General features: G+C 45.6%; 1 protein-coding gene across 3 annotated transcripts; it reads left to right on the top strand.

Annotated features, from left to right (window-relative positions):
* Positions 1-1,088: 1,088 nt before the first annotated feature.
* LOC128345376 (uncharacterized) lies at positions 1,089-11,111 on the top strand. 3 transcript variants are annotated; one of them, XR_008316406.1, is made up of 12 exons: positions 1,089-1,444; positions 3,573-3,782; positions 3,929-3,969; positions 4,250-4,342; positions 4,488-4,567; positions 5,064-5,171; positions 5,328-5,414; positions 5,909-6,013; positions 6,200-6,242; positions 6,531-6,642; positions 8,464-8,619; positions 9,186-11,111. XR_008316406.1 is itself a non-coding variant. In XM_053297243.1 (8 exons), the coding sequence occupies exons 1-7, from the start codon at positions 1,438-1,440 to the stop codon at positions 5,410-5,412; spliced, it is 624 nt and encodes a 207-aa protein (XP_053153218.1). In that variant the 5' UTR covers positions 1,089-1,437; the 3' UTR covers positions 5,413-5,414; positions 5,909-6,048. The 3 variants fall into 3 exon arrangements, 1 of the variants encoding a protein (XP_053153218.1); XR_008316405.1 differs by lacking the exon at positions 8,464-8,619; XM_053297243.1 differs by lacking the exons at positions 6,200-6,242; positions 6,531-6,642; positions 8,464-8,619; positions 9,186-11,111 and having other exon boundaries at positions 5,909-6,048.
* The last annotated feature ends 3,288 nt before the right edge of the window (positions 11,112-14,399 follow it).

Here is a 14,399-nt window from a genome sequence, read left to right as displayed (position 1 = left end):
CACCCCACCTCTTCTTCAGAGAGGCATGAGTGGGAAAGCAAAGGACAAGCTGTCACCAAAGCCGGTGGGTCCCTCTCCCCCTGGGCTTCAGGGACCTTTGTCCCCCATTGTTCAATTGTAGCCACGCCCCAGCTTGAGAATATTTTATTGAAAAAACAGGATAGAAATCATGCTTCTAGACAAAGACCTTTAGCTACACTAAATATGTCTGTGTTGGATGTCTGCCTGCCTTACACTTAAAACATCTCTTCATTTATGAATTCCTTCCCACCAAAACACTAAACACACTTAAAAAAAAAAAAAGTTTGTAGAACTCCAGATTTTAAAAAAAATCTTTGTCAGGCTGAACTGCAAAACTAGGAAACACTTCATAAAATGGCAGCCTGTCAATCAAACGCAGAAAAGAAGCTAGAGGTTGCTGAAAGGAGAAATAAATGTAAGAGCAGCATTGAACCTAGGTAAAAAAACAAGATTCTTTTTGGGTTTTTTTAAAGTAAGATTGGTCGGGGTGGGGAGAGAGATTAAATTACATTTCTTCATCTTATCTGACACACTCTAGTTCAGGCCTGCACAACTCAAATGACCTGGCGGGCCGAAACCAACCGTGACTTGTTTCATGGGGGCCGAGGTAAATTCCGAGGGTGCTGATTATTAGAGTAACACTTAATATCAACCAATCAACTGAATTAAAGTGAAATGAATTAAAAATGAATTTAAAATTAATTTAATCAATATTTAACTTTTGATGTTCTGGCAGGCCAAGACTGATTTAAATTAATATGAAATAAGTTAAATTAAAATTCATTCTAATAATATAAATATTATACAATCTGTACAAAATACATAATAAAATGCATTGTTCGGAAGAACACCTCTGCCAAATTATCACACAAAACATGGAACACTTTTAAGGTGGGGGGGAGAGAACCTCTTCTCATAATTTTGGAAAAGAATGGAGAAAGGGAAAGAAAGATGGAAAGGATGCAGCAGGAGGCTTGGCCGGAGAGAGAGAGAGAATGGAGCAGTCTAGGAGAGAGAGAGAGAGAGAGAGGGAGAGAGGGAGAGAGAGAATGGAGCAGTCTTGGTGGGTGAGAGAGAGAGAGAGAATGGAGCAGTCTTGGTGTGTGTGTGTGTGTGAGAGAGAGAGAATGGAACAGTCTTGGTGTGTGTGTGTGTGAGAGAGAGAGAGAATGGAACAGTCTTGGTGGGTGAGAGAGAGAGAGAGAGAGAGAATGGAGCAGTCTTGGTGGGGGAGAGAGAGAGAAAGACTTAAGAGACTTAAGAGCAGACCCCAGCCACAAAGGTAGCTGTTTGGATGAATGGCAGTGGATGGAGGTGTGGGTGTCTGCTCTGAGGGGCCTGTGGTGGTGGTGGTGTCGCTTTAAACAGGGTGGGCAAGAGAGCCCTCTGATTTCTCAGACAAACAGATAGAAGAACATGAAGGGTGAGGTTTGAAAGAACCATTACTACTACTACTACTACTACTACTACTACTACTACATATATTCCACATTTTGACACAAGTTTCCAAAATAGTTTATGTAATAATAATAAAGAAAGGTAATAATAAGAAGAAAGAAAGAGTAATAATAAAGAAAGAAAGATGGATTCCCAGTCCCCAAAGCGAGAGAACAATCTAAAAAGAAACATAAAATAGACACCAGCAACCATCACTGGAGGGTTACTGTGCAGGGGGTAGAAAGAGCCAAGTGCTCCCCTCCCCTGCTCCATGAAGAGAATCCCCACTTTGCCCTCCACTTGGGGTCCTCTTGCCCAGTTGGCAGGAGATGCCCCCAAGTCCTGAAGCAACCTCTAGAGGCAAGAGGACCAATGGCCATTGCTGAGGCTCGTGACACATCCTCTTTTATGACACTTCCGGGGCTCAGCTGCTCTTTGTGGGTGAGTTAGGCGAGGTGGAGAGGAGCTGGAGAGATAGAGAGGAAAGAGAGTATTAGAGAGTCTGTTTCTGTTTGTCAAATTTATTTATTTATCCATCCATCCAGCCATCCATCTATTTATCCATCTATTTATTCATCCATTCATTTATTTATCAATTTATTTATTTATTCAGTGTTACAGTTAGTGTTAGTGTTATATTGTTGTTTGTTTGTTTGTTTGGGGTGGTTTTGGGAGGGGTCTGGGGGGGAGGGAGGGATAGTCAGCTTTTAGTAACAGGAGGGATAGTTAGTCAGGGGGGAAGAGTTAGATAGGGAAGGAAATGGGGGAGAAGATGAGGTAAGAATTCTTTGCAATGTAAGTTGGATTTCATCACAGCTTTGCCTGTCTCCCTCTGTTCCTGGGCCAGGTCTGACTAGAGTCCCCTGCCCACCCAATTAGGAAGGGCAACAGCCGTGAAGACGCCTATTGTGATGTGCTCCACAGATGTCCCAATTCTAGGGGAGAATTTGACTCCACCCCTCATTTAGCAGTTGGATGAGAACAGAGCTCAGAGAGGAGGTCTGGAGATGAGTGTTTTTTAAAGTCTAAAACAGCAAGGGTTTGTTTCAAAGAAGTTACAAACTTAGATAGAAAGCCTGCACCCTGTACTAACTAGCTCATGGGGAGGGAGGGAGGGAGGGAGGGTACCAGGAGTGTCAGCCCATCAGATGAAACTCAGAGATGGACAGAGCAAGCGAACAAGGGGACAGTCCTACACTCTCTGCCTCTGTTCCTAATCTATGAGTGCTGAGAATTGATGCTTATGCAGTCACATTTCCAACATGGGTCCCATCAATCTATGGGTCCCATCATGTCTCATCAAGTGTGAAGACTGTAAGATAAAATTCAATGTGGGGAGAGCTGGTCTACCAGTTGGTGTTCTGGGAGGACTAGTCTAACCATTAACCCAACTGGTAGACCAGCTCTCCCCAGAAAAATGGTCCTTGACATAGCACTGTTTTTCTGGGAAGAACTGCTCTACCAATTGTTCTAATGGGTAGACCAGCTCTCTGAGGTTAAACAGAATCGATTTGACAATGCAGTGCCAACTTCTAGTATGCCGTCCACACCCAGCAGCAGTGTCATCTCCACTTCCTAGTCCAGCAGCATGGTGTCCCTAGCAGCGCCAATGCAGCCGGCACACCAGTGTTAGTTGCAAGTGAAAAGTGACTCCTGGCTAAGGCACTGGCCTTCACTTCATCTTGTGGTGGCATACTCCAAAAACCCATCCCAAACATGATGCACGATGGTGCACCTCTGTCATGCCCCCCCCCCATTCTTTTCTTCTTTCTAAATGAAAAGGTCCCAGTTGCCTCCACCTTTTCCCTTCCGGGAAGGAGCTGCACCCCTGAGCTCTTTCATGGTCCTTTACTATACCTTTCCAAGCACTAACATAAGCTTGGTCCGTTGGGTTGAGCAGAACCGCACACAATGTCTCTGCACCAATGCGTTTTGGCAGCTGTCTCTACTTAATTCCTCAGCCGGAAAGAAGACAATGCAATAGCTGGAAACATATTAGACTACTTGTCTTGCTGCCCTGGCTGTTCTGCAATCCTTCCCTGTCCCATTGGCCCCCTCTCCTCCAAATGTCTGCTTAAAGGTCTCTTGCTCACCTTCTCTCCGCTCTCTTCTAGGTTGCGAAGGGTCTGCAGCTGCTGCAGGGAGCTGTTTCAAGCCTCCCCCTCATGTGATTCCATCACCTGCAAGTCCCCCAGATGGAGGTTCTGGCAGAGGAGGAACCGGATGGGCCCTCTCCGGCTCCCCCTCCAACTCTGGCTTCTCCGCCAACTCCATCTTCTCCAGTTCCACAAGGGGGTACCAGGCATCTTCGGGAGTCACCATCGGTGAGGAGGTGCCCCAGGCTCCTGGGGAATGGTTGGGACTGGGGGTGACTGTTTGAGGAGGGTGGGATAGCTATTTCTTAGCAAACAGGCAGATTTGTGAACCTTCATTTAAAATTGAGGGGCCTGAATGTCTTCTTCCCTTCCAGACTTGAGCCCTGCAGCAGAGAAGATAAGAGAACGAGATCAGGTAGGGTATCATGGAGTAAAGGGCAGTCCTCCACAGAGCCCAGGTCATTTCTGTGAGAGGCATTTGCCCCATAGGGGATCTGGGAGCACCCACCCTCTGCTCTGATCCCTTTCCCAGTTCTGCTGCAGTCTCCCTGAGAAGCAGCAGAATAATCCATGGAGGGGGTGGGTTCTCAAGAAAGGACTTGAAGCGACCCACAAAGTAAGGGTGTCTGGTCCATTTCCAGGAAGTCACAGAGAAGTCCTTCCATCACTAACCGCTCAATGCTTCTAATTTTCAGGTCATCCTCTGGTGGACAACCTTGCTGAATTCCATTGTGGAGAGAGTGCATGACGCTGAGTCCTGGTGGGAGTATCCAGTGGAATTCGGCAAGGTGATGGCTGTGAAAGCCGTTTTCTCTATGTAAACCACTTTGGAAACCTCTGTTGAAAAACAGTGTGAAAATGTTGTTGTTGGAGCTATCCCAATGAAGTCCATGGGTACTGATCAACTCTCCTCTGCTCTTTACCTTCTCCCAGGAGATAATGGAGGATGTTACAGCGCATCCGGACCCTGGCTCCTTCTTCAGGAAAACCCTGGACACCGTCACGGAGCTGAGGTAGACTCATAGTCATCAGGGATTAAATCGGAGGGGTTTGTGTCAGGAAAGGGCAGTGGCAAACTAGACAAGATCTGTAACTGGATCTGCCCCTTCTAAAAAGATGACAATGAATTCTAAGGGGTTTTGTAAAATCTTCTTAAGTTATAAGGCTAGAGGCAGATAAGGCTAGAGGTAGCCTTATCTGCATCAGAGCCTCCCCAGGCGTGGATTGGACATTTTTGAAAAAAGAGGAGAAACCGTTACAGAACAATCATCTTGACACTTGCTTTGTTGCCCTGTTCCTCTTCTCTACATGAGCTTCCCTTGGCTGAATCACCAGCCCTGCTCACTCTATGAAATCTTATATTCCCCTCTCCCCCTTCCAGCACAATCAAGCCGGCGTTGCCCCATGCGCTCCGGTCAGCAGTGCTGCACGTGGCGGTGTCCGGGGCCAACTACCTGGACCCAGGGACCCAGGTAAATTCTCATTGAGCTTTTTCCTCCTGTGGCACAGGCTCCTGCTGCTTCTACTCCTGGGGTCCATGCAATGGTTTGACTGCCTGCAGAGGTTCTTCCTTACATTTCTGAGATATAACGTGCAAGCTCTTCTTCCGGGATCATTGTGAGTGGCCTTTCCAACTTCCAAATATCCTGTTTTTTTCTTGGCCCTACTGGAATCAAACACGATACTGCCGTAAGTATGAGTGCTTTTTCAGTATTGTGTTCTTAAGACAGGTTGTCTCTCCTACTCATGACTGATCTTCTCTCTTCCCCCTAGAATGATACTTTTCAATGTCTCCAAAGGATGCTTAGGGGGTTTCTGGAGGAGGCCCTCTTGGCTCACAATTTGGCCAGCATCTTGACGGTAAGTGCAGTTTAATGTGTAACGTGCAATTGAATGAGTAATGTGCCCTATTCAGACATTAGGCAGTATGTGTGCATAGGAGTCTGAACACTTGGACCTGATTTTGTGTGCATGACTGTAGTTGCATTCCTTTAAAAAGTGAACCGAGGTAGAGGCTCCTCCAAGGCATGCTACAAATGGAAAGTGCCTAGCAGTGCCTGTCTTCCACCGCCTGTCTGTATAGCTGTCCCTGTGTACACTTCTGCAGCTGTGCACTGTCCACTCGCCGTTCAAATGTTGAAGATCAGGTGTGAATCAGGCTTCTGTCTTCATCCTTGACTGAACTGAATTGGGGGGGATGTTTGTACAGGAATAGATCCCTCTGAAACTTGTTTGGGCAGTCAGTCAATGGGTATCCTGTAATGGGGCAAATTCCTTCCAGGCTTAGCTCTCAGTAGCATGGCCAGGGATGATTGAGGCCAGTGCAATGACTGAGCTGCTCTTTCAACCCACAGGAGCTCCAAAGGTACAGCACTGCTCAGGAGCCCCAACTGCAGGCTCTGGCCCAGGAAGCCTGCAGCTGTCTCCTGCAACATGCGGCCAGCCTGCCAGCTTTTCATGTAAGTCCCCCTCTGTGGACATGACTTGGCTCTTCTTCAGAATCCTCTGGCACCCCTCTCAGGTTCCAGGTTCAGAAGAAGACCTCCTTTGGTCTCTGGTCACCCTGCGGCTGCCTTTTGATACTCATAGAGATGGAAAAAGAAGTCCAGATATTGAATCAATAAAATGCATCTCTATTTCTACAGCTGACAACACTGAAGCCAAAAGAAATAAAGAGCAACATCCAAGGTAACATGGGCTATTTCCAGGGAAGTGGGGAGGGCGGAACTGTATCCCTGTAGACCCTCCTTCATTGATTCAATATGCACAAGTCCCTCCTTACCTCTTATCAAAGTCAGTTCAAATAAGAAAATCAATTCCTCTTCTCTTCACCTCAGATGACCTTGTGTTGGAAGAGTTCGATGAGGAGGAGGAGTTTGGAAAATGTATGAGAATCAGAAAGGAGAGAGTGGGAATGATTGAATAGCCATTTGATATATAAGCCAGAGACTTAATGTTTTGTTTTCTGTTTTGTAGGCTGAGAGATAAGAAGCATAAGAAAAAGAACTTGTGCATAAGAAAAAGAACATTTCATAAGAAGAATCATAAGAACAAGAACTTGTGTCCACAGCACAACAATTAAACCAAGGTTGGTGCAGGGAATTGTCCAAGATGTGTTCTCCAGTTGACTGCATCTTGCAAATGTGGTTTTTACAACTTTTACAACCCTTCCAGAGAGTTTCAAAAATCAAAATCTATCACAGAGAGGTAGTAAGAAGCAGCTTTTGAAAGGGAATCTCTTCCCCTGCAGATTCGTTTAGCCCCTTCCTTACTGATCTTCAAATCTCTATTGAAGACGTTTCTTTTTCGCCAGGGTTTTGCCCTGTAGTTGACCTATTTGCTTTTGGTTAGTTACTTTCGTTTTTAATTCAGAATGTCATGTTTAATGTTGTCTTGCTTGCATGTTTTTGTGCACTGCCCGGAGTCTTTGTAGTGGGCAGTATATCAAATGTTTCTAATACATACATACATACATACATACATACATACATACAAAACACAGAAATCTTCCCCTCTCTTTCCGATGTACCCCGATGAGGCCTCTCTTGAGGCTCGAATTCAAGGAAAAAGCCACGTCATAGCTGCATCAAGTGATGAATATGTGTGTATGAATTAGCCTTTAATATTGCTTGCTGTTGGGGATGGGGGGGTGCATTCTTTTAATTTGGTCGGCCAGTTGGATGATCTCCAAATAGGAATCTATAGGCTCTGTGGATCTTTTTGTTTTTGTTTTTGTTTGTTTTTTTGAAATTTAATTTTTATTAATTTTTAACAATAATAATAACATCCATAATAAACACAATTGGACTTCCTGCGCACCTCTTTTCGTGAAATAAAAACTATAAAGTTTACCTTATTATAATATAAATTTAAAAAACACTAATTTAAAGCATAAAGAAAAAGTAAAAACCATTAGTCTACCCAACCTGCATTTCAAAGTTCAAATCCAGCTGTAAGATCCATATTAGGAAAATAATTCTTTAAATACATCAAAAAAGGTTTCCAATCTTCCCTGAAACGTTCTAAGCTTTGATCTTTTATCAGTGTTGTAAGTTTTGCCATCTCTGCATATTCCATAGTTTTTATCAGCCAATCTTCTTTTGAAGGCAGTTCATTAGTTTTCCATTTCTGTGCATATGTTATTCTAGCCGCCGTAGAAGCATACAGGGAAAAAATTAAGCTATTTGTAGGAATTTCTCCTTGTGTTATTCCTAGCAGGAAGGATTCTGGCTTCTTAGGAAATGTCACTTTACATATTTTCTTTAATTCATTATATATCATGTCCCAATAGGCCTTAGCCTTCCCACAAGTCCACCACATGTGAAAAAAAGTACCTTCAGAATCCCCACACTTACAACATTTGTTTGAAACATTTTTCTACATTAATGCCAGTTTTTTTGGTGTCAAATACCATCTGTACATCATTTTATAATAATTTTCCTTCAAAGTATAACAAGCAGTGAATTTTAAATCATTCTTCCATAACTTTTCCCAGGCTGCGATTTCTATATTATGTCCAACATCTTGAGCCCACTTTATCATAGTTGTTTTAACCAATTCCTCTCTTGTGGCTCTGTGGATCTTTTTGGATCTTTCGAGTCTTGGTAGTTTTTAATATCATTGATCATGGTATCCTCCTGGAGTGCCTGAAGGGGGTTGGGAGTGGGAGGCAGCGCTTTGCAGTGGCTCTGTTCCTACCTCTCTTGTAGGTTCCAGATGGTCTTGCTTGGAGATTGTTGCTCTTCAAAACAAAAGCTATTGTATGGGGTTCCGCAGGGCTCCATTCAATCTCCAATGCTCTTTAACATCTACATGAAACTGCGGGGAGAGATCATGGGGGATTTGGTTCAGGGAGTTATCCATATGCGGATGATAACCAAATCTATTTTCTCCATGTCAACTTCATTAGGAAATAGCCTATCTTCCCTAAATGCTTACCTGGAGTCAGTAATGGGCTGGATGAGGGAAAACAAACTGAGGTTGAATAAAGGAAGATGATTGGAATATAGGAAGTGGCTTAGATCTGTCTGTTCTGGAAGGGGTTACACTCCCCCAGAAAGAGTAGGTATGTAGTCTGGGAGTACTTCTGGACCCAAACCTCTCCCTGGTCTCTCAAGCTGAGGAAGTGACCAGGATGGCTTTCTATCAGGTGCAGCTGATATGCCAGCTACGTCCATATCTGGAAATCAATGACCTTAAAGTAGTGGTGCATTTGCTGGTAATATCCAGACTTGACTAATGCACTGTATGTTGGGCTGTCTTTGTATGTATTCCAAGAATTGCAGTTGGTACATAATGCAACAGCCAGCTTGGTCTCTGGTGTTACCCAAAGAGATCATATTACACCCGTTCTAAAATAACAACATTGGTTGCCCATAAGTTTCCAGGATAAATACAAGGTGCTGGTTATTACCTATAAAGCCCTGAATGGCTTCGGCCCAATGTATTAACAAGCAAGCCATCTTCTTCATGAACCCCGCTGCCTATGAAGACCATCTGGGAGGTCTGGTTGTAGTGGCTACTGGCTCAGTTGGTGGCAACCTGAAATCGGGCCTTTTCAAGGGTTGCCCTGGGACTTTGGAATACGTGTCCTAACTAAATAGTTTTTTCTGACTTTCTTTCTCTTCTCAGAGTTTTCCAGCCAATTAAAAATGAAGACCTTTCTAAGCCAATGCACACACTGGAGCAGCTCTTCACTCCAACCCTGATATCTCAACTGCCTACAGTCCAAAAAAATCTCAGTCATCGGCTCTGATTCCAAAAAAGTGTTTTCTACCTAAGTCTGAACCGGGACTTCCAGTCCGAGACATGGATGATTATGAACTCAACAGAGCCTCCAGAGACTACTCCAGTCCCAAAAAAGGGAGACCAGAGAAGCCACACCAACATCACAGACCAAGTGGTCCATATGGCTAACTCTTTATATATCCAGATGAACAAACCTCCTAAATCTTCTCCTGATCCCATTTTTGGGCCAATTGATGTGGACACTTGGCACTCTAACTTCCTACCACTGAACTCTGCTTGAATGGACATTGTCAAAGCTTGCTGGGGGAAACCTGCATCGTAGTCACCTACTTCTAGGAAGCTGGAAGGTTTTTACAAGGTTCAAGCTAGGGACAGTCAATTCCTTCTGCACCATCCTACTCCTAACTCCATGACAGTTGAAACTGCTCAGTTCCATTCAAAGAACAGAATGCTTTTGGCACTGACAGTATGATTCATTCAATATCTGCGGTGGTAGCTCTGCACCAGCACAGATGGATGTGTTCAACTAGCTTGGCACCTGAAACAAGAACAAGAATAGTGTCGTGGGCATGCTGGAAGACTCCAAGGAGGAGTTGGAAGTGGAGACAGAGCTGAGAGCAGAGGAGGGTAGGCAAGGACCAGAAGTTGCAAAGGAGAGTGGGTCCGACGCACAAGGAGTCGAAGATGAGAGAGCTGGGTGAGGCAGCTCTTGTGGAGGAGGCGTGACCAGTCTCAGCTGTGGAGATGCGCCGGTCCACGAGACAGCAAGAGTTAAGGAGCCGAGTGCGTAGAAGAACAGGCAAAGGTGCTGACTCAGCAACTCTTAATTAACAGCACCGGGGGTCAGCCTACATAAGATGCTACCCTGCTGATAGCAACAAGAGTTTCCTGCGAGCTAATCGGCTGTGTTTGTGTATTATTTGGACTGTGTTTGGAGCCTGCACTGTGTTGACCTTGCCTGTGGATTTGGCTTTGGACTCTGTTGGATTGATTCAGACTGGACCTGGTTTGGAGAATGGATTCCTGTTATATTTTGCTCTTCTGCTTCTGCCTCTGTTGTGCTTCGTCTGGCTAGCCTGACAGATTTACGACAAAGAGAGAACTTTCCTCTTGATGGCCAGGCTCTTGTTGGAAAGGATACACAAACTGAGAAAGACAGGGAAATCTATGAACTCTCAGCAAGCTGCCTACAATTTTTCAAGGGGTAACAAATATTCCTGCTCTTCTTCTGCAACATCATTTTGTCCTTCCAACTACTCTCCCTCGGCCAATCATTCCCTTCATCCTTCTCAGATCTCCGAATTTCAAAAAAGACAGGACTCATTGGGAAAAGCCCAACATCCCAAATCTAAACCATCAGTATATCACAAATCTAAACCATCGATGTACAGCTCATGATTCAAGGATCTGCAAATATTATTCATTACAGCAATGATGTGGACTTGGGGTTTTTTGTTCAGGACTACACAACCGATATTTTCCCAGTATTTCAGAAGGCAGGATTACTACTAAAGCACAAGTTTGGCAAGACTGGTGGATAGTATACAACTGCTTGTCTGTAGTCTTTTGCTCCTCTTGGGGAACCCCTCCTTTTAAAGTGTCTGCAATGCAAATTTACCACAAAATCTTACAGGGAGAATGTTTTGTGCCCTCGTCCTCACACAACATTGATGTGCACAGATACCTCAGAAGCCCTATTCAGACATTATGTTGTACTCATTCAAGATCTCTGTACACTTGTAGATGGTTTTCTGTGAATGACTGTATGGGGTTCATTTTTAAAGGGAACCTGGGTACTGGACCCTCAAATGTATGATACAGATAGGAAGTGTACTGCTGTCCTTGTGTTCAATGTAATATGTGTATCACTCTAACTGTACACAGATCTTTACCTGCGTACACTGTACCCTCATTGTACAGATATTGAACATAACATACGAATAAAGCTACTGATTTCTCAACCTTCTGTTGAACTGTAGCATGCTAAGAAGCAGAATCCATGATGGGGCCATGCAGATAGGAGCAGGCTTGGTTTTGGTTTAGCTGTCACCCCACTGACGTGCCTGAGTGCACCTCCTCACTTTCCTCCATATCAATGCACCATTTCTGTCCACTCCAATGGGCAAATGTACAGTGCTGCACTTGGAAACGCGATTGCTCTGAAGGGGAAATGTCCCTTCTATCCAGAGGCGTCGTGTCCCAGCCCTCAGTGCCATGGATGCATCTGTTATCAAGCTCAGGGTCTTGTTAGTCTCTAATCTTGTGCTCGTTTTGTGCCTGAGCCATCTCCTCAGGCACAAAATGAGTACTGGTGAATGTTGATGCTTGGGGTCTTAGCAAATTCGATGACATGAGCATTCTTATATACAACAAACACTAGAGAATAAGCAATGTTCTTTCAAGCCTGATTCTTCACGTTGACTGTAAAATGGATTCCCTTTCAAAATGATCTTGATCTGGTAGGTGCTGCAATTCTGTGGGTTGGTGGCTCAGCTCTACTGTCAAGTTGAAAAGCCTGCCGCCAGCTGGACAAAGCAGGTCCAGCTGGGCAGTTCCCTGATGCAAAATGGCTGCCTGACTGAGATCGGGGGCAACAGGTTTGTGTGAAGCTGCTGTGCAATGAGCCCTGCCCATTGGTTGTGGGCCTTTCATTACATTAGCAGCACCATGGGATGGACCCCAGGGAAAACAGGTTTCCTCCATGTGTTAAATGTCATGTTTAAAAGGGGCAGGAGTTAAGCTGCATGTTCCGTCTGGTAGGTGGGCTCAGGAGCAACTGGAGCTACATCATCACCACCACCATCATCATCATAATCATCATCCAATAATCCAATTCATGATGGTCTTGTCTATATGCATTGAGTATAAAAATGTCCATAAAGTATATTGGCAAATGAATCCAATCTAACCTGGGGCTAACTTAGAAATAGCTGGCTATTTCCATTGGAGAGATAAAATGTACCAGCAAGTACTGAGGTTCTTTCTGAAACATCCATGTTGGGGCTACAAACTTCAAAAGGCAAATGGAAAATATCCATTGGATATTTTGAAAAATATCATCAAAGCCTGAAAATATGGACATGATTGGTCTGGAAAAGGATGTAAAGGAACTGAATAAGATATTGTATCCCAAATTCCTGTGATGTGAGTGTAGTGACCTTCCACTTGCAGATAATCTCAATGGCCATTAAGCAAGACTGACAAAAACAGGCATACTCTGTACGTCATTCTTACGTAAGATTGAGGAACACTCCCTGCCGCTTCACGGTGCCCTCTCCCCCCTGAGCCAACGATCAAACTGCTTTCCAGCTGCCCTCCCAACTCCTTGCTGCTCCAGAGCTCTCTCCCCTTCTGTCAGCCAACCGCCTCCTTTCTACCCCATCCCCTTGCATGGCCCGCATGGCCCATCTTGGAGAATTAATTACATAGATAGATGCTGCCACAGAGGTCATCATGCCCGTTAAGAGTAGATCTGCACCTTGCAGATTGGTATTAAGGCGGTTGGAGTGGCATGTGATGTCTGTCACCAAAGCCAAATGACTGATCCACTCCTCCTGCTTCAGTTCTGGCACAGGTTTGCCTTCACGTTCCAGGAAGACATAAATCTCTGTCCGGAGTGCCACAAAACGCTGCAACACATTGCTCCAACTGAGCCCGCGCACCTCAGAGTGATATAGAATGTCTTGATACACCACCTCAATCTCCCTCAGATATTCCTGAAATTTGCAGTCAATAAGGCTTCTGCTTCTGAGGGAGTTTACCGTGGTCACCACAACAGTCATGACATGAGTGAATTTCAGCACTTGGCTACAGAGGGACTCCTGATGTATAATGCAGTGGTACTGCCTAATGTTGGAGACTGGACAGAAAAAAAGAGTGGGACAGTTACAGCACCCTTTTTTGGCCTGTCATACATGGTCCACCATCAGTGCAGACACCTGCAAGTTTCTCTGCAGGTAACTGTAATCCCTGCAAAACTGAAATTATTTCTTTGCCCATTGCCTCACCGGTTGCATGCCCATGCATGCAGGGGTGTAGCTATAATGGAGTGAAAGGGTTCAAAGAACCCGGGCCCCCAGCTCCTGAGGGCCCCTCAGCTCCACCCTTCCCTATTTTCTTCATTCTCTCCCTTACTTTGAGGAGCTGCCAGAGAGAGGGGTGAACACAGGCCCCCTCTCCCCTAGCTACGCCCCTGCATGCATGGATTGAAAGCTCCTGTGTGATTTCAAAGTTTGGGTTCACTCCATGAATGAATGCTAGTCGCTGTACTCTATCCTTGATATCACTGCTCTCACCCACTGCAACAGAGTAATATTCAGACAGAAGGGATGGGAAGAGGAAACGGCTTCCCTGATCAATTATGATTAAACCATCGTGGCAAATGCTGCCTGTGCCTCTTAAAAGAATACAAAGCTGCTTCGCCCGTGACCTTTAGAATCATGCCGAGTTGCCTGAAAGGGGTCTCATGGTCCAGGAAGGATGCTTCTGTTTTATGTTTATTTTTGTTTGATGGATGGATCATGTCCCGTTCTTCTTCTGAGTAGGCTTTGCTTTTAGAAAGCCAAGGACGGGGCTGCAATCTGACGGGACCCCACAAAGTTTGAAAGAGGCACCTCCTCAGAAGGCAACCAAGGTGAGTGATCCGCCCCAGGTGTGGTCTGGAAAAGCAGCCCTGTGCCTAGTAAGCAGAGGCGGCTGGAGCCCAGGAGACGGCGCCGCTGTGGCTCCTCTCGTGGCCCCTCATTCTCCTCCTCCTCGGCATCCAGGGACCGGGAAGGGGGAAGTCTGCCTTGCACAACCACCCTCCATCCCTCCCTGTTGCTTTCCCGAGGAATGGGCATTGCCAGGCAATCACCAAGGGCGCCAGCAGCGGCAGATGCCCAGGACACTCCAGGGAGTGACTCGGCTGCTAGAGCCAGCCGGCAATTGCGGGGGAGGCGGGCGGGGTGAGGGTGACGGGGAGGCCGAGGTCCAGGTCTCCCTACTGCCGCTGGCCTCTACTCCGCCGCCGGCCTCCGCCACCAGTCTGGGCCCTTGGATGGATGGCCCCGGCCGCCGCTGCCTCTTCTTGGCTCCTTGCTTCTTCTCGGCCTGCCA

This window comes from Hemicordylus capensis, chromosome 2 (assembly GCF_027244095.1).
Source record: "Hemicordylus capensis ecotype Gifberg chromosome 2, rHemCap1.1.pri, whole genome shotgun sequence".
Lineage (NCBI taxonomy): Eukaryota > Metazoa > Chordata > Lepidosauria > Squamata > Cordylidae > Hemicordylus > Hemicordylus capensis.
This window is presented reverse-complemented; position numbering and strand designations above follow the sequence as displayed.